The sequence below is a fragment of the Geospiza fortis genome, unplaced genomic scaffold (assembly GCF_000277835.1).
Source record: "Geospiza fortis unplaced genomic scaffold, GeoFor_1.0 scaffold1103, whole genome shotgun sequence".
Taxonomy (NCBI): domain Eukaryota; kingdom Metazoa; phylum Chordata; class Aves; order Passeriformes; family Thraupidae; genus Geospiza; species Geospiza fortis.
In genome coordinates, this window is record NW_005054669.1 from 243,410 (window position 1) to 263,002 (window position 19,593).

Consider the following 19,593-nt stretch of genomic DNA (forward strand, 5'->3'; position numbering starts at 1 on the left):
CGCCTCCCCGTGTCTCCGCAGCGCCTGGCCGCCCACCTACACGGGCAGCGCTGCCCTCCGTACGTGATCAACCTGGACCCTGCCGTGCACAGCCTGCCCTTCCCTGCCAACATCGGTGAGCGCTGCGGGACGGGGGACGGGGGGTCCGCCGGGAGGCAGCGGGGCCTTCAACAGAGCCCGGGCCCGTTCGCGGACAGTCTTCCCATGTGCGAATACGTGAGAGAATACAAGCTGGGCTGCTTGTGCTCCCTTAAGAGAGCCCAATTCTAATAAAAGGACTTGAGAACTATTTGTTAAAATTATAGGTCTTTTCTCCAAACAGTGATTAATATGGGTATTTTTAGAACCAAAGCTATTCTTCCAATGAGTTTGTACGTTTTTTATGTCCTCGGGTGTGATTGGAGGTGTTTGGGTTCTGGAAGCTTTTTTTTTGTCAGTAATGAAAGGATTAGCAGATTTGATCTGGTTCCCGACATACAAATATGCTATCAACAAAGAGCTTTAAAGCACTTTAAAAGACATGAATTTTATAGAAAGCATTTTAACAGTAGAACAGATCTTATGTTTAGCTGTTCCAAAGAACATACCAGTCCCTAGTTTTCTGACAATCCTGTCTCTTACCCTCTGTGAAGGATGCTGGTCAGCCTTCCCAAAGATAAGAAAGATAGTGTGGGTGCACAAGTTGTTTTGCTGCTATCAGAGGAATGACTGGAGTGCCTGTTCCAGTGCTGGATCTCCAGGAACACAGATGGAGATGTGGTGGATGTACTTTGTTAGCTGATGGTGACCAGCTGAATGACTGGGGTGTCTGTTCCAGTGCTGGATCTCTAGGAACACAGATGGAGATGTGATTGATGTACTTTGTTAACTGATGGTGACCAGCGGGGGGGTGGAAAACTGCTTACATGTCTTTCTTTCTCCCCTAGATATCAGGGACACTGTGAAGTACAAAGAGGTCATGAAGCAGTATCCTTTTTTTTTGTCTGAATAATGATACTTGAAATTTTAAGTTTTTGAAAATAATCTGTTGCATGGACACTGTGGTAAAGAGGCAGGAGGTGGGGGGGATTGCAGTAATTCAGAGTGTTGCATGAAGATGAAGAGGTTTTGACTGTGTATTTCTTGCATGTGATATTAGGAATGTGTGTTCTACAAGATTTGGCACTTAGATGATTTTCTCCTGTGCTAAAAATGATTTTGCCTAACAGTAAATTTTTACAAGCAATAGGGACTCTACTGTTTTGTTTTGTTTTGTTTTTGGTTTTGTGGGGGTTTTTAAATTTATTTTTATTTTATTTTTATTTTTTTGTTTTTGGGGAAGCCAGCAGCCTTTTCCCCATATTTTAACTAGTCTAATTTTATTTGTCATAAACAAATATGGAAATTCCTACTTGCCTGTAGTAGGATGGAGAAAACAATTTCTCCATTTGGCCATAATCAAAGCACTGTTGTCTCTCTGAGTCTCAGAGACACGGGGATGTTTGCTCTTGCTCACAGTGTTGCTGACTGTAGTGCAGTAACATTGTGCTAAAGTGGCTGCACTTCCAGAGGGCTGTGGAGGCCCTTGGTCTCTCATGTAATAGCTTGTGCAGATAGAGACAATACACAGTCTTTGGTTTTGACTTGCAAGTATGACTCTTAAATTTAATATTTTAGACAAGAATAAAGGTGGTGGGGGATAGGATTCTTGATTTTTGCTGTTGTTTGATTTGGGGTTACCAGCAGAACATCCTAAATATAAGTTTCATATTAATATGTAAGTGCATTATTTGCTTCACTGTATCTGTTAGCCCACACTGGAGTTGCTGTGCCTTGTTAATAAGTGCCTGAGGAGGATGTTTGGATGTTGAGAACAGTGATAGAGAAAACAGTGTGTTATGAGTCAGTGCTGGTTCTTGTACAGTTAAAGCACAAATGGCAAGGAGAAGCCACGTAGCCCCCCTTCCTTCTGCCAATCGCACGTGTTTGGGTAAGAGAGCATTTGTTACCCTGCTGAATGACTTAGCGACACGTGTCATCGTGTATTGGGCGTGCTGTCCCTCGATCTCAAGGTATCCAGGGTGCATCTGTTGTCAGAATGGACTGAGATGAGCTCTGGGCTCTGTGTAACCATCTGCTTTCCTGAATGGAGCATCAGATACGGGCTGGGCCCAAACGGCGGCATAGTGACCTCTCTCAATCTCTTTGCTACCAGATTTGACCAGGTATGAGATGGTTTCTGTGTGCTGTTCCCATGATGCGTGCTGGATGTGAGGGTTTTGTGTGTGTCCAGTCTCAGGAGGCACTGTGTTTGGTGAGCCTTCTCATATTTCTGGGCAGTTATTCTCCATACAGAACTATGTATTCTACACTGCTGTCAGAGCACATTAGCTTTCATATGAGAGATATCAGGCTTTCAGCTTGTTTTAAAGTGAAATGAAGAAGCCACAGGTCCAGAACATCCTGCAGTCTTTGTGTAGGACTGTTGTTGCAGCGTGTTTCCTATAAAATCTTTCATGCTCTGGTTTAGGAGTAGGGCAGCTCACTTCTAGAAACCCGTTAAATTTTCCTGGGGCCATTTGATAATTGACAGCCCTCCTAAATCATACCACTAAATCAGCTCTGGGCTGGGGGCTGGTGTCAGATATTGAGATGATCTCTTGATGGAGAGGCACAGAACAACTGCCTTTAGTCAGGTACTAATTTCTTTAGCCAGGTACTAGAACACACACAAAATCAAGATTGTCTTTGACATATGCAGGATCTGAGCATTTTTCATCCCTCCTTATTAAGTCATTTTCACACTCTGAAAAGCATAAAGACTTTAAACTTTTGATATTCACCTGCGGCTGTGCAAGTTAATGTAGTTTCTGCTATGAAATGAAGATGAAAGTTTCCTGTTGTGAGCCTAAATACAAAATATACTTCTGCTTTTTCAATCAGGTGATGAAGTTTATTGAAAAAAGACAAAATGCATCTAAGTGAGTACATTCTACTGAGTTGTGCTTTTCTTTCATTGTGGGAAAATTGCAAAATTCTAAAAAGCTTCTCTGAATGCTTTCTAGTTGGTTTTTTCAGCCTTGTTATAAATTTTATGTGGAAAGGGCATAGAATGGATAAACTAGATTTTCTTTACATACATAAAAATAAAGCCTGCTTATTACAGTCCTGCTTTTCTTGTCGTCCATTAGACAATCGTTTTCTCTCACACACTGTTCAAATACGCAGCAATTAATTCTTTTTTTAAAGATTTTGCACTACTAACTGTCTGGCAAATTGATGCCTTCAACTCATGAGATTACATGCTTCTTAGTTACAAAATTCACACACGAGATTTTCAGGCATGCCCATAAATCTCATTAGTGTTTGGGAGAAGCTTTTCTCATCTGTTATAGAATAATCATGTCAGTTGCTATTGTATGCTGGTAATGGTCTAGTCAGAACAGGACCTCGTGCTTAACTAATTTTTCCTTATTGTTGTTTGGGGGTAACTTCTTACCAGGTATGTTATTATTGACACACCAGGGCAAATTGAGGTATTTACCTGGTCAGCATCAGGAACCATCATAACGGAGGCCTTGGTAAGTGCTTTTGGCATGGCTGGACAGTGAAGCTGTGCGAATGGCCTGGCTGTTGAGCAGTGAGTTTCTAAGCAAACTGTCTCTGACTTTGTTTTCTCAGGCCTCCTCTTTACATTCAGTTGTTGTCTATGTGATGGACACCTCTCGCAGCACCAACCCCATCACCTTTATGTCCAACATGCTCTATGCCTGCAGGTAAGAAAGGCTGGAAATGCAGCCCATCTGCTTCAATTGCTTTGTCTCTTTAATAGTTACTTTTGAGGGGAATCATGGAATAGCTTGGGTTTAAAGGGACCTTTAAAGGCCATCTAGTCCATGCTCTCTCCCATGGGCAGGGACACCTTCCACTGGACCACGTTGGTCTATCCAGACTGGCCTTGGACGCTTCCAGGGATGGGGAACTGCAGCTTCCCTGTGCAGTGTGCTCCAATATCTCTCTGCTGTCGTCATGAAAAACTTTGTCAGCATGTCTCTTTCAGCTTAAAATCATTATCCCTTGTCCTGTCCCTAGAAGCCTTGGTAAAAAGTCACTCTCCATTTTTCTTATAAACCTCTTTGTATACTGAAAAGCTGCAATGAAGCTTCCCTGAAGCCTTTTCCAGGCTGAACAATCCCAGCTCTCTGACCTGTCTCCATAGGAGAGTGCTCTGATGGTTTCCATGGCCTCCTGTGGGCCCACAGTACTGCTCCACGTCTTTGTTGTACCCTGGTTTAAAGAGCTGGATGCAGAGCTCCAGGTGGGATGAGACAGAGGGAAACAGGAGACTCACCTTGCTCACCCTGCTGCCCATGCTGCTCTTGGTGCAGGTCAGGGTGTCTCAGATCCACTTCATCTACTGCCTTGCTTATTCTCTTGGTGATTTTCTCATTGAAAAAGCAGAATAAATTAGGTACCAATGGACATAGGGAGGTCATTGGCTCAAAACTCCCACTGAAAGCATTAAATAATCCGTGAGACCTCGGTGTGGTGAATGCTGGTTACAAGGTTTAACACTGCCTGTTGCTTATAAACACATTTATCTAAGGTGTATCAAGATAGTCTAGTTTAAGTTTCTTCTTGTAAACACATCGTTTCTTATTCTGTTTTTTAATGTTACTGATACTTCAAGAGATTTTTCAAGATTTGTTTTGAGTTCTGCATAGCAACGAGATCTTGGTTTATTGTATTCTTTCTCATACCTGAATGTATCTCTTCTTTCGTGTTAAATCAGGGACTAAATACCTATAGAATGATCAGCATAGCTAGAGCTGTCGTAATTCATGGTAAATGTTGGTAAAAGGTTTTCAAAAACTCTTGCAATCCTTGTATCAAGATCAGGAGCTGTATCATTATAAAAGTGTGCAAAATATGTCCTACTGCATGCTGCATTTTCTGAGATTAGTTTGAGCAAAAGATGAACACGTATACAGTGCAATAAGTGTGTGAGCTCTTGTGTTGAGGTAGTTTTTAGATGTTCTGTGTTATTTGAATTCATTGCTCACTGAGATCTGAGTCAAATGCAAAATGCAAATGTAATTAAAAAATGGGGATCTGAGAGACATAGAAAATGGTAACCAAAATGAGCTGTGTGTGTCAGAGATTTTATGCCTCACATTTGTGTGCTTACATCTTGGGGAAGCATATTTTGTTCAATGATTTTAAGCAGGACCTGGGTGAAAATTAAATTCTGATTGCTGCAGAGGAAAATAATTTTCTTCTGATGTCAAATATATTCAGTCTTGCATAAGTCTTGTCTGCCTTATGCTTAACATGCTTTCTATTTTAGTGAGTTTTAAATTGATGTTAAACTTTCATTTTGTGTCTCCCTGCCCAGTATCCTGTACAAGACAAAGCTGCCTTTCATCGTAGTTATGAACAAAGTAAGTCAAAGCTGTGATTTCCATTTTCTAGTGGGACATTGTTCTGCTCGGCTTCTTTGGTGTGGTGTCTTTGGTTTACCACAATAATAGGTTTTTCTAGAAAAGAGAGACTGGGAGGGGGCTGCAGGCCGACAACTAAACCTAAAAGAGGCACAAGTATAACCAGGGATGGGCAGTTGCACCCAGAACAGGACACCATCACTTTGAAGCACGTTTGAGACCTTAAGCCTGGGCTATAGCGACACTTAACCCTGTAAGGTGAGAGGGAGGAGATGAGGGAGTCTGCTCTTACACACCCTCTTTCCACATGGAATTTGGCTTTGTTCCTGTAAGCAACAGGCTAATGACCCACAGTGGGAGTGGTGTAACCCCTGCGTGTTCTGAGGAAAGAGTCCCAAGTACTGCACCAGGCAAAACTCAGCAGAAGGTGTTTGATCCAGTGTTTGCTGGGAGGCAGAAGCCAGTCTAGAGATACACATCCACTGCCATGTAGTGCACTCACAGTCCTAAAGGAGTGCTTCTGAGTTTAATGGCTGTCTCTTCAAACATAATCGTTTGAGATATTGGAAGGATCCCGTTAGATTGTTGGTGTGGGTGCTGCTGCCCGCAGACATCATTTGTGTTTGTGTCCCCAGTACAGCAGTCTCTCTGCACACACACACACACAGCTCCCACAGCCGTGCCTTTCCTGTGCCATTTTAGTGTCTGCTGTGCCCCAGCTCCACCTGTCTGCCCAGTGCTGCTGCCCACAGACATCATTTGTGTTTGTGTTTGTGTCCCCAGTACAGCAGTCTCTCTGCACACACACACACAGCTCCCACAGCCGTGCCTTTCCTGTGCCATTTTAGTGTCTGCTGTGCCCCAGCTCCACCTGTCTGCCCCGTGACCCAAACCCTGTGTTGCTTGCTTACTGAGCGACGTTTTGTATCTGTTTTCTCTCTAACTCTAGACAGTAATTTTAGATAAGCTTCTAAGATTTTGGGGTTTTTTCCCCTAGAAAAAGGCACAAGGTAGGAAAATCATTCTCTCCTAAGAAAATACATCTTTTGAAAGACTAAAAGTGGAACTTGGTCGTTAGGAAAGGTAGGCCTGAGGCGTAGGATTCGTAACTTCAAACCTCATTTTAATTTAATGTTTGCCTTTGCTAAAGAGTAAAAGCAACAGCATTTTAAGAATTTTTAACAAAATGTAATTAAGTTTAGTTTTTTTTAATTGACTTGTGATTAGAATGGAAGAATCCTGGGCAACTTACAGATGTGCAGATTTTAGAATTTTAAGATGTGCAGAGGAAAAAAAAAAAAAGCAATTTGTAGAGGTGATTTTATTTTATTTATAGAATTTTAAGTACTCGGGCTTTGGCCCTTGGGCGATTCAGTTCTGCCTTAAATCTTGTCAGTAATGCTAGGCAATACTTCATCTTTCTCCTTCCCACTGGTGCAGGGAAATGAAACATACCAGAGTTTTAGCACCTCATATTGTGCTGAGGGTGGATATGCCTGTGGCAAGGTGTCGATGAAACTTTTGAATAGATTGTTTGCATATGAGTCCATGTAAAATTGTGGAGCCATCTCACCTGTTTGTGTCTATTGTTGTGCACTGAGTTTGGGCCCGCGCAGCTGGCACTTACAGAGCCCCCATCATTGGGCTGCTGCCCAGTGCTCCCCCAGCTCCCGAGCAATCAGGAAAGCTTGGGATTTCAGTGGGGACTGCTCCTGCCTGGCCTCAATCGTACAATCTGCTATTTACAGGAAAGCTTGGGATTTCAGTGGGGGCTGCTCCTGCCTGGCCTCAATCGTACAATCTGCTATTTACACTGTATGCTTTATTGTACAGTGTGCAGTGTTTGAGTGCTCCTTTGCAGTAAGTCATAGAAGGCTTTAGATCTGTGATTGTTCCCTTAAACAGTCATTGCCTTCTTAAACCTGAGCGGTTGTTTGTCTTCAGAAACTTCAGACCAGGGCTGAGTATTTTGAAAAGATTAACATTTTGAAAATAAGCTTAACATGGATTTTTTTATATTTGTCCACATAACAGCCTAGGGCTAAGATTTTTACTGCTGAATATTTTCCCTTCTCCTTCCAGACTGACATAATCGACCACAGTTTTGCAGTAGAATGGATGCAGGACTTTGAGACTTTTCAGGATGCCCTGAATCAAGAGACCTCCTATGTCAGTAACCTGACTCGTTCCATGAGTTTAGTATTGGATGAATTTTACAGTTCACTGAAGGTAAGAATCTTGTTTTTGTTTATTACCTCTCATCAAAGCCTGGAGACGAGAAAGCTCAAGAATAATGTTTTTGGTGTAGGGTGGGAGTAGAGTGTGAGGAAGTCAAAAGGCAGACTGTTCACTGGTGCTCAGGGAAAGGAAAAGAGGCAATAGACACAAAGTGAAATACAGGAAACTATGTTTGAGCAGAAGAGGAAAAAATTACTTCATCTTTACTGATTGAGCACTGGAACAGACAGGACAGAGAAACTGTGAAATCTCCAACCTTGGAGACAGACCAAGTTATGCGGCAACCTGTTCTAGTTAATTCTGCTTTTTGGGCAGAGAAGTTGGACTAGATTATCTCCAGAGGTATCACCCAATCCTACCCATTCTGTCCTTCTGTAAAGGGTCTTTGCACTGCCGTTTTGAACTGTAGTCTGTTGAGAGATGTGTTGAGGATTTACTGATTTGAACACAGTAACTTCAGTAACTTGTCACGCTGAGTGGCAGCTCTGAATAATTCAATGTTGTGATTAATCATGAGAAGAAAGCGAAGATAGTCTGGTGAGAGGCAGCATTCTTTGTTGCAGCATTTCCTGTCTGAGGTGATTTTCCTTGTTCAGAAAGTGTCTAGTGCAGTTTAGTACACCGGAAGAGTGGAAAGAATCTCAAACCCAAACAAACACCCTCTTCCCCCTGCCCCCCCATATTTGCTTGGGCAAAAAGAAGTTGGGGTTGTTTTCTCACTTAACCAGGTTTTGAGCGGCAAAGTAATCCAGTTCTTCAGGAAACCCTGTGCATCAGAGGCTGTTACTGTTCCCATAGTCTGTGCAAAAGGGTTCAGCCAATTGTGTTTGTCATTAGCTTTTACTAAAGAAAAAGCAAGCTTTCTTGGCTTTATGGGTATTAAAAGAAATACAATGAAAAGTAGCCAGATGTAATGTACATGTTCTATGTGGAACAATATACAGAATTTCAGAAAGGATTGTAGTGGTGCCATATACAGAATTAAAGTACTCTGTGTTCCTTATTTGTGAATTAGGTCACATTTCTCTGCATGTCAGAATGCTGGACTGGAGAGCAGGTCATGTGGTGATTGTAGCATAGACTGCAGCTTGTACTTCAGTGCAGGGGAAGTAGAAATATTAACATATGTCAGCATACAGTAATACTTGAACTCCTTTGGAGAGCTGTCTCACGTTTGCTGTATTAATGACCAAGTGCAAGGCTGTATTGCAAAAAGTCTTCCATTTGTTAGCGAGTAGTTGAGACTGTCTTGCTTTCAAAAAAGAGGAAGAATTTTTGTTAGAAGATGATCGATTCTGGCTAGTAATAGTGCTAATGAAATGTGTTTTTAGATAATTGATTTACCACAGACAGAACAAATGGCCAGATAGAGAAGCCCAAGTTATGAAGCAGATGTGCATGTTGAATGTATTGCTGCAGTAACTGATTGAAATCTCCACCCCACACTTCTGGGGTTGGACTGCGTGGCCGAGTGTGACGTGGCTAAATACAAATTATTATATGTAATTTCAGAGCCAGAAGGTCAGGTGTTGCTTTTGCTACTCCTAGGACACTGATACATACTAACTACTTATAGCCCTAGGTGCAGAGTGGATTATTAACAGTAAACAAATAAGTGACACAAAGACTTGACTTTGTCTTGAAATGCCCAACTTGTCAAAAAAACCAAACCCCCTTCCACAAAGAAACACCCCCCGAAAATACTGCAACAACTCACCAAACAGAAAACCAGCACCACCCAAAAGACAGAGGTAACAAACATGAACAGCAAGTGGACAAAGAGTTTAAAAGCGGGATGGATAGAAGCAGAAGTGGTACTGCACATTCTTGTGCCACTGTTGTGATTAAATGGCTATTGTTGGGTTTAGACTAGTAATCATTTGTTAGTTTTTTTGGGTTTTTGTTAGAGACTGGTTCAGCTTCTCTGCAGTTGTGTGTGGTTTCTCTTGCAGGTGGTCGGTGTTTCTGCGGTGCTCGGCACAGGACTGGAGGAATTTTTTACCCAGCTTTCTAAAGCTGTAGATGAATATGAGCGGTAAGGCCATAGTCAGCCCAGTGAACACTTCCTGAAGGTTCTGATTTGTAGCTCCTTTGGTTTGAAGGATTCTACACCTTCCTTAGCCAAGGTAGTTTAGGGTTTCTGATAAACTTCAAGCATCAGCATAGAAAGTGGCAGTGTAAAGGGACTATTCAGAGGTGAATTTTTGTGTTTGCTGTTGAGTGAAAAAGCAAAAGCTATCTGTGCCATTAAATATGTGAAGGAATATTTTTTCTCTAATTCTGCACTGCGATCAAGGTTTGAACTCTTGCTGTTTCAATGAAGTATGTTCACTTATTTTGCATCCATTGGTTTCAGAATCCAAATCTGGGTAAAAAGTGCTGTTAGTCCTTCTGAAATGTCTCTCAGACCTAAAAGCCTCGAGAAAACTTTTTTTGGGGTAGAAGGAAGCCGCTGAGATGATCCTTATTTAATATAAATAATGTGTGAATTCAGACTGAATGCACTCTGTCTTTTCAGAGAGTATCGTCCAGAATATGAACGCCTGAGAAAAACACTGGTAAGTGGTTTTGGCTGTTGTATGCCTGGACAGAGTATCCTGAGGTCACTTTAATGCACACGAGTGCCTTTATGTTGAGTGGATCTGACATTTCATTTACTGATCATACTCAGTGTGGGAAAAACCCCTGTCCTGAAGAAATCTGCTATCTGCTTTTTTCCCCTAGATGTGGTGGAGCATATCTTTACAAGAATAAAGATGTTTTATAAAACACATATTGTTTGCTGCTTTAGTGCTAGTATTTAAGCTAATTGTGAGAAAATGGTTGAGAAATAGTTTTGTATCTTCCATTCAGAAGGATAGAGAGTTCCTGAAAATAAATTCTCAAGTGATTTTTTGAGGCTATCCTTGTATCTTCCTGTACCAGTGAAGTGTACTGGTTTGATTAAATAGTAACAGAGACTGATCTGCAGTGCCAGAATCAGTAGCTCTGCTCATTTTGAGTCCTGGCTGTCCAAAGGACAGTTCTCTGCAGGCACAGCTGCACTGAGTTTGGCTTCCTGATGTTTCTGAAAATGTTCTAGAAGTCTGCCATACTGGAGGGTGCTGTCTGTGTTTGTCAAAAGTTCTGTGTAGCCTTAGTTGTAATGTGAGATCTGCTCAGCGACTTGCACTCTGGCTGGGGGGCAGATGCTGGGTTTGGGTGAGGTTACTTTCCTACTGATATTTAAAATGTTCTCAGAATCCACATGTAACACTTGATCTACAGGAGGAAGCTCAAGAGAAACAAAAGAGAGAGCAGCTGGAGCACTTGTGGAAGGACATGGGCAGTGTGTGCATGCAGAGCAGCACAATGGCAGGTACCTCACCAGGAAGATCAAGCTCACTGCAGAAGTCTTCTGAAGAGTTTGTGTTGAGAAGTGCATCTCTGTTCCCACAGCAGAAGTGTGAAAGCAGCTCCATGTTAGAGGAATGGGGCTTTAGTTCCTGTGGGATTGGCCACATTTAGGTATTCCTGTCAGTCGCAGGCGGGCAGGAAACCCTGCTGTGCAGCTAAAGGAGCAGACAGTAAAAATAATGAGGGGCTTTAGAAAAGATGAAAGAGATTAGAATATGGGAGAGCTGTGCTGTTGGCTGCACTGTTCCTTACAGGTATGTGCTGATGGAGTCTGTCCTGTGTCTTTGGGATCCATGATCCAGAGTAGGTGTTAGTTGTTGTGTTTATGTGCAGATAAAAGTTGTCAATGTTAACAATGCCTTACCTTTAGCCAGCTGGTTTGTGTACAACCATTTCTTTTCCCCTCAAGGACCTGATGATGCTTCTGCAATGAGTCCCTCTGAGCTAATCCTTACACGAGGAACTCTCAATGAAGAGGAAGAGAGGGAGAGCGATACTGACGACATTGACCATGAAGGTAAGGGAATGAGGTCTGAAACTGCCCATCCAGTCAGGAAATGCCCTCTGCATTTCACTACCTGGGTGGACTGTAAAGAGAGCCTAGAAAGCAAGCACACACTCAGTCACCTAAATACATGTGTCAGAATCCATAGCAGAAGGCCAGCTGCAATGTTTGGTCAGTGCTATCACTCTCCAGCCTCTGGGAGAGTTCAATTGTAAGTTTTCAATGTAAATAATTAATAGGTGTTAGCACACATAAAGCAGAGCGCTTGTTAGGCTTGAGGCATGCAGTGACCTCTGAACCTGATTGATGCCCAGCTGTTCTATCATCTCCTTCACCTTACTTACAGTTTCTGCCCTGGCTGTGGCTTTTGCTGTGACTAAGGTCTCGGAGCAATCTCCTAAGTCCTTGGAGGGTGATTTTTCTCTTCTATAGCTCACAGACTTAATCTTCGTTCTTTTCCTGTTCCATTGGTGTGCTGGATCACTTCTTTCCTTTGCCCTGTAATGTAGTTGAAGATCCAGCGGATGTTTTATGTTGTTCTGACTATCCTGACTCTAGCTTTTGTCAGTAACAGAGGTAGAATAGTGCTGAACTGTCGTTTCTTCCCCCAGTGACTGAGGAGAGTCATGAAGAACCAGCCTTCAGAAACTTCATGCAAGACATGCGGATGAAATGCCAGAGAAAAAGCAACCTGAATGAATGAGACCTTCACAAACAGAAGGTTTGGAAGGACCAGCATAAAGAAACTTGCATGGAGCCATGCATGAAGACTTTTATTTGTGAACTGCTTCCTCTGATAGATTTTTATTTCTCTTTCTGCAGTAACTGTTGGTTATGTGAGTTAAAGATCTTGGAGCCAACTGACTGCACAGTTTGCCATCTGCCACTGTGGCTTCCTGAAGCTGAGGGAATCAGATAGCAGTTTGTTTTCCTCCAGATTCTTCAGATCTATCTGTTGAGAGCTTAGATGTTGAGCTCTGGCAGCATTAGTGCCTGCAGCACTAACTGGTCCCCAGAACGTGTTCCATTCGCATGTGCAGCCAGGTGTCTGCTGCAGCCAGGGCACAAGTGATGCTGTACTGAACTTTATCAGTGTACTTACTGTTTGATGGTTTGGTTTCTATTAAATATATTTTACGTACTAACAAATGGGTGATAATAACAGAAGGAAATTTCATTTTAAGCACTGTTCTAAAGTGAGATTTTTTCCCTGTGCTTGCAGCCCATCTGTATGGATGTGCAGCAAATGCTTCTTAATTACATTGTACAGACATGGTACAGATGCCTCCCAGGAAAATCCTGAGCAAAGAAAGTTCCCAGGAAAGTAATAAAAAGTCTCTAGCTTGATTTGGCTGAAAACAGAAGTGCACATGGTTATGTACTGGCTGCATCTGTCCCTAGGTTGCTTAAAGCAGAGGCATTTCCATACATGAGTGCTGACCTGGAGTACAGACAAGTGCTTAGACGCTGGCTAATACTTACTTTTCACGGCAGGCATTTGCAGTTTAGCAGTCTGGACTCTGAATCTTTGAGGTTTTCTCCTCCACACAAAGGGGTGGCTTCACTGGGTAGGTCTCTTGAGTGCAAGTCTGGCACAGGTTAGCTAGCACCAATCCCAAATCGCCAGTGTGGAATACCACCCCTGCTTTAATTTATAAATCACTGCTTCTTTTAGTGGATAAACCCTTCAATTTTACTTCAATTTCACCAAGTTCCGAACTGTGGCCACTGTGTCCGTGGTGGAATTCTGTGTATGGTCCTATGGAATGTTCACAAAGAACCACCCCTGCGACTGTAGCCCAAGGGGTGACCTCGTCCCAACACCTCCAGCTGTGTCAGTGAGTCCTGACTGTGCCCATGCTGACCCATAACAGGGTCTGCTGCCTTGGGGAGTATCCCCAAAGTGCCACCAAGAGAGGAGCTCCTAATGGGCACAGTGTCCTGGGACTCAGGGGAAAATAAGGGGTTTCAGTCTTCAGCACCTCACACTCCATCAGCATTGATAGCAAACGGCTCCAGCCTCAGCAGGACACAGTCACATTTTACAGGTCCTGGTCTCACCTCAGCCTTGCCAAGGGACAGTCAGAGAGGGAGAGGGAAGGAAACAGGTCTGGACGGACAGCCTGCTCCCAGAAAATTATCCTAACCCTTACAGCACTAAATAGAGCTGTAAGAACTTCACAAAACATTAATTTCCCTGCAGACTGAGGGCTTAGAGTGGCACTAAGTTGAAGCACAGCCTGGACCCATCATGAACAGACCATGTAAATATAAGAGGTAAGAGCTACTCAGACAATTCCATAAAACACTCCAAAATCCATCTGCTGGGATATGATCATCTCTGGTTTTTTTTAGTATTGTCAATTTTAAATTTTCTTCCCAGGTTTTTGTCTTTCCCTTGGATTCTTTTAACTCTTGTTTCAATTTGTCATTTTGGTATTGTAGAGACAATTTTACAATACCAATTCAATTTATTTCCTTTATTTCATTTCTCAAATTACCATTTTATCATCTGTTCCCCCCATTGCCATGCAGACTTTAAACATAGTGCCAGTGCATTACAAATAATACTTTCTCCCTTTTATCTTTCAGCAGTCCCCATTTTTCATCTATTTTCTCCTACATTTTTTCCCACTTGTACCAGTTATCTACTGGCCAAAGATCATCAGTTTCAATATGAAAACTGTGCCTTTGCAGGTAATCTGCTAAGCCTTTTGTCTGTTTCTCTAAATTGTTTGCCGTGTCTTCAACTATGCCAAAAATGTCATGGAACTAGTGGGAGCTTCAGGCAAGCCCTGCCTTAGCCTCAGATTTTTGGCAACCACTTAAATTTAAGAAATCTGGCCCGCAAGTTCTAAGGATCAGGTCAGTTCATAAAATAAGTTATTTATTGAACAGACAGGAGATAACAGACAAAAGGTCTTTACTACACAGTACAAACAAGGAAGAACTACTAGTAGATTACATAGAAGTGCATATCGAGGTATGTATTTTAAAGCTAGCAAAAGAAAAAGAGGATTGATTAGGAGTCAAAAGGAACTTGGCACCAAATGCCATTGGTGTACCCCGAGTCCTTTTCATTCACTGTCCAGAGGAGTAACTGCAATGGAGGCTCCCTGCTCTGGAGGGAAACTCCACACGTTTACAGGGGATGAGCAGAAGATTTCTTTGGGGAAGTTTGGTGTAACTTTTGTAGCTTTTACAGTAAAGTGAGGTGCCTGTCTGTCAGTGAGAAATCCAGCTTATCTTAACAAGTCTCACTCCCACAGTGAGGTGTTCATTGTCAGCCTGGAGTGTTGATCCTGTGGCACCAAACCAAATTGCTATGAGACAGCTTGTCCTGTTTGAGTTATTTCACCAGTTAACAAGCAGCAGATGAGCTCTCCCGGGGGTGAGATGTGCTCCGTCTCTCCCGGGGTGAGATGCCCTGCTCCAGATGCCTCTGTGGATGATGCAGAGCTCTGCCCTTCCCGAGCAATCTGTGCAGTACCAGATCAGGATCAGGGTGGCACTGGCCACAGCCGGCAGTGCGAGGTGGTGTCAGGCTCTGCACCCTTCCCAACCCTGCTCACGCCTCCAGGGGAATGTGGCAGTGCCTGCAGAGGTGGATGCTGGTCCAGGCAGGATGGCAGCTCCTCCCCATCTGGCAGTCAGCACCCTCAGGATTTTTAATGCCCCTGCCTTGACCTTTCGTTACCTTCGCCTTACTGACCACATGAGAAAACCCAGCAAATCCTAAGAAATTCCTGCATGACAGGAGGTCAGATTTAGTGTGGTCTTACAAACTTTCTGTTTGGACACTTGTCCACAGGTTCCTACATGCCTTATGCCAGCACCAGTCCTCAGTGATCCCAGTCCCCCGGAACAGCTGCCCCAATGCCAGTCTGTGCCAGCAGCAGCTGCAGCGAGGCTGAGCAGGGGCACTGGGCTGCACAGGTAAGGACCCTCCGCTGGCTGCTTGCACCTGAGTGAGACCCAGCTGCTAACTGAACTCAGGATAGCCTCAAAATGTGATGGAATCAGACCTTTAGAATGGCTCCAAGGGGCAACAGCTCCAGGGGCAGCTCTGTAAGGGACACGTCCTTGTCCCAGCCCTGGTTCACTGACACACACACAATAAATCAACACTAACAAGGAATTCTTGCTTGCAGAATTCCTAACCCTAACCCTTGCCTTTTCTGCCTTCACCTGGGGGAAATTTGACAGAATATTAACAAATAACCTTTGCTGAGAGCAGTCACCACCCCAATCCTTCAGCCTTTGCAAGATTTTATAGTGAATCGGCCCGAATTCAAATCCTAAATTAAACCTTCTAACAAGCTCAGTTAGAAAGACACTGGACAGTAAATCATACAGATTTAAAAGTCTGCGCCGGGATTGCAGCACAACCAACATTAAACTCTTTTAGCTGCCAGGAACCTAAACTGTGCTTTCCAAGGTTTCAGACCCTGGGACTGTCAGTTGCCACCTCTGTCCTTCATTTGTCTTTGTCCCCTTGAGAAGTTGGAGAGCTGCTCCCAGTTTGCTTTTTAGAATCAGCTCTGAAATATGAACAAAGTAAAACATTTCTGACTTGGTGAATAGTCTGAAGAACAGTTATTGAAAATGGAAAGGATTGTATGAAAATAGCTATTGTGGATGGGGCTGAAATGATGAGTGTAAAGATTGATATAAATATCTCAGATTAATTATGCTGCAAATTCAGATCATTTTGCAGATAATGTGAAATTACCAAGATGCAGGAAAAACTCAATGACCCTAAGTAAATTACATTTCTGTATCTGAAATGTAAAAAAAACTATTTGATAAAATATATGAAAAATGTAAATGTAAAAATATTTAAATATCGTTTAAAATGTTTTTGTTTTTGTGGGCTGGGATTTTATTATAAAAATATAATTATAAATAATATAAAAATAGACCTAAGTAAATTACATTTCTGTATCTGAAATGTAAAAAAAACTATTTGATAAAATATATGAAAAATGTAAATGTAAAAATATTTAAATATCGTTTAAAATGTTTTTGTTTTTGTAGGCTGGGATTTTATTATAAAAATATAATTATAAATAATATAAAAATAGAAATCTAAATATAGAAATATATAATAAATACATAACAATATGTATAAAAATATAAAATATAACCAAATATAAGTATTCTAAATAGTTATAATATATGAGTATTATTGTAGTATATTACTATATTATTATATATATTATATATAAATATATCAATATAAACTGTAAATGCAAAAGTGAATATAATTATAAAAATATAAATAGAAAAATATTTAAACAGAATTTAAATAAAGGGTTTCTTTAATTTGGTTAGAGGCAGGGTTTTTATTTTAAATTCTACAAATATTATAGAAATATAAATCTAAGTACAGAAATATATCATGAATATATAAATATATATATAAAAGCACACCCGTAGTAGGTTTCTGTTTGCTCTATGTCTGCGAGAAGCGGGCTGTGTGCTGGAAAGGGAGAGGCGCTGTTGGAGAGTGGCATCAGCGCCGGGGGTGACTGTGAGGAGGATGGGGGCTCGGGGCAGCCCCGGCGTGGGGAGCACTGTCTGTGTGATTTCGTTTGAGTGACCAGATACAAATAATGAGGCAGCCCAATGGTAGAGGACAAGAGGATGAAGAAAAGGTAAGGCAAAAAGAATGAAGAAACACAAAAAATTTTGCCCAAGGCTTAAAAGGTCTGAAGCAAAATAATGAACTGAAAGAAATCCAGACATTCTCTACACCTATGGGGCATAAACATTCAAAAGTTGTGGTTGATTGCTGCTAGTCACATAAGAAACAAGAGATGAGGATGCAACAGTCAGCACTCCTGGTCCAGGCCAAGCCCCGTGGGTATCTTTGCAAAGCATGAAATCCAAGTGGAGTGAGAATGGTTTTGTTTAAAGTAGCTGTCACGTTCTCCTTCCATAGTCTCACACTGAAATTTTTTGTGCTACTTCCCTACAATATCAATCACATCACTGCTATACACCATGGGACCAGCAGAGCAGAGGTCCCACCACAGGTTGTAATGATGCCAAACTGCTTTTTGCTTTTATATATATTTGTAGCTCTGTAGACTGTTATTATACAGTTACATAGCTCTTAGATAAGTCCAGTTCTGATAGACAAAAAGAAAACACTCCAAGGATCCCAATCCTATCTTGATTCTTCCTCTGGGAACCCAGAATGAGCTACTCTCTCAAAACATGGTCTCATAAACAAAGCACAGCTAGTAGTTCTGCAAGAAAGGAGGGCTCCAGAAGAGGTGAAATTGAAGGGGAGAATTACCTCATTACTTGTGCTTCTAATTGGGAATTCTTGCTAATTATGCTAATTTGTTAAACTTACAAGACTGTATTCACCCTCTGTGGGCTGGGCATTTTTCCACACCTGTCTCTGGAGACATTTTCCTTACCTTTCAAATTAAAGACCAGCTTTTGTATTACTTCCTGTATTAACACTGTCTCCAAAGTGTGTTGTTTTAAATGTAGATCTTGAAGGCATCAGTAAGTGTCTGCAGCTCCTTGATGACTGATGGGGAGCTTGGCACCAATTTAATGCAGAACTAGTTCCTGACAGCATCAGTAATTAGAGCAAAAGAATAGTTTTGCATCAGCTGCCCAATGACATATTTTCATTGTTTTGTTCGTCTCACCACCAATCAATAGTGATTGTGTTAAGAGCAATGGACTCAGACGCTGCTATGCCTTTGAAACTACAAGGAGCCATAAGGAGCAGAACTATAAAAGCAAAGGCTTTGTTGGAAAGGAGCACAATTAACGTGAGTGTACAGTGTTTTATATTACCGTAGAGCCCCCATCTTATGCCACTGCTGCAATTCCAAATTTTATCTGCTTTCAGTTGTGATCCAAAAAAAGTCTGTGCTATTTCTCAAGCAATAAAGGCAATTGGCAAAGAGTCACATAACTTAATTATCACCCAGGTGCTATTGTAAGGGGATTTTCAAATCTATGTAAATCCCATCACACCTAACAATACATTGAAGGGAATTTTACAGGTCAGCCTGAAGCTGTGATAGGGAAAGGAATTAAATTGAGAAATAAAACCCCTGTGTGCAGCAGAGTTATGGAACATTTTTATGCCAGTTGGTGTTCACAGAGAAATAATTGGCTGAAACTCTTGGCTGTAGCAGACCAAGCTCTTAAACTCTGCTTGTATGAGAGGTATTGCTGGTTATTCTTTTTTGGTTATATAAAGTGAAGCAATGCCCCATCTACACTAGCATGTGCAAGAATGTATTTACAGTTTTTCAAAATATTTGAAAATAAAATCTAGATGTTATTTTATATGTTCCTAGGGGAGGTCAAAATCAAGCAAATGCTGCAGATACAGGTCCCATTTCACATCAAGCTGTTCGGAGTTGAGTAAGTTGGTTTGATTTTTTTTCTCAGTAGTTTTTGTGATGTGCTGTGTGTGTTTCTATAGGGTTTTCTTTTATTTTCGCTCCATTTTCCTGATGCGATGAGAATCGTTAGTGAAAAGGGCATAGCGTGGGATTTTTTCGCTGGCAGTTGTTTGGCTGGTGGAGGTCTTTTGATGTTTTTGGAGGATATTGGTGGGAATTTGATGCTGTTTCTTTTGTCATTTTATTTAGGAATTGGATTTTAAATGTAAAGTTATAACTATAACTATATTTAAACAAAGCAAATAGGCGTATAGAAATGGAAATAAAAGACTTAAATTTTAAATCTAGACAGAATATATAAAAATAAAACCTGTAAAAGAAGTCATTCTATATTACAATAAGATGTTATTTTTAGTAGAGTATTGTGTATGCTTATAGATATATAAATATACATTATAAATATAAACACAACCCCAATCAAAATATAAATATATGCAGATGAATATAAAATAAATATTTTTAAATATAAAATAAGATAAATCGATACAATGCATAATACAAGTACTACTGCGTATATCTTATTCTAGTATATTATAGGACGTAGATATAAAATAGATATAAATACGGTACATCAATATGATATAATATATAA

The 19,593-nt window shown here is 41.4% G+C and overlaps 1 protein-coding gene across 3 annotated transcripts; it reads left to right on the top strand.

The window, feature by feature from the left end:
• The first annotated feature begins 23 nt into the window (after positions 1-23).
• GPN1 (GPN-loop GTPase 1) lies at positions 24-12,918 on the top strand. 3 transcript variants are annotated; one of them, XM_014311147.1, is made up of 14 exons: positions 24-115; positions 927-966; positions 2,138-2,204; positions 2,923-2,960; positions 3,482-3,560; positions 3,661-3,755; positions 5,375-5,420; positions 7,503-7,649; positions 9,611-9,693; positions 10,177-10,216; positions 10,926-11,016; positions 11,464-11,571; positions 12,171-12,280; positions 12,382-12,669. In XM_014311147.1, the coding sequence occupies exons 2-13, from the start codon at positions 959-961 to the stop codon at positions 12,260-12,262; spliced, it is 894 nt and encodes a 297-aa protein (XP_014166622.1). In that variant the 5' UTR covers positions 24-115; positions 927-958; the 3' UTR covers positions 12,263-12,280; positions 12,382-12,669. The 3 variants fall into 3 exon arrangements, with proteins under 3 accessions (XP_014166622.1, XP_005430747.1, XP_030920893.1); XM_005430690.2 differs by having other exon boundaries at positions 12,171-12,918; XM_031065033.1 differs by lacking the exon at positions 24-115 and having other exon boundaries at positions 926-966; positions 3,505-3,560; positions 12,171-12,918.
• Positions 12,919-19,593: the final 6,675 nt, after the last annotated feature.

Bases quoted from the DNA above. Each gene is read 5' to 3' on its own strand.
- GPN1 (XM_005430690.2), top strand. The intron at 11,017-11,463 runs GTACCTCACCAG...TTTCCCCTCAAG, and splicing joins GCAGAGCAGCACAATGGCAG to GACCTGATGATGCTTCTGCA. The intron at 11,572-12,170 runs GTAAGGGAATGA...TTCTTCCCCCAG, and splicing joins TGACGACATTGACCATGAAG to TGACTGAGGAGAGTCATGAA.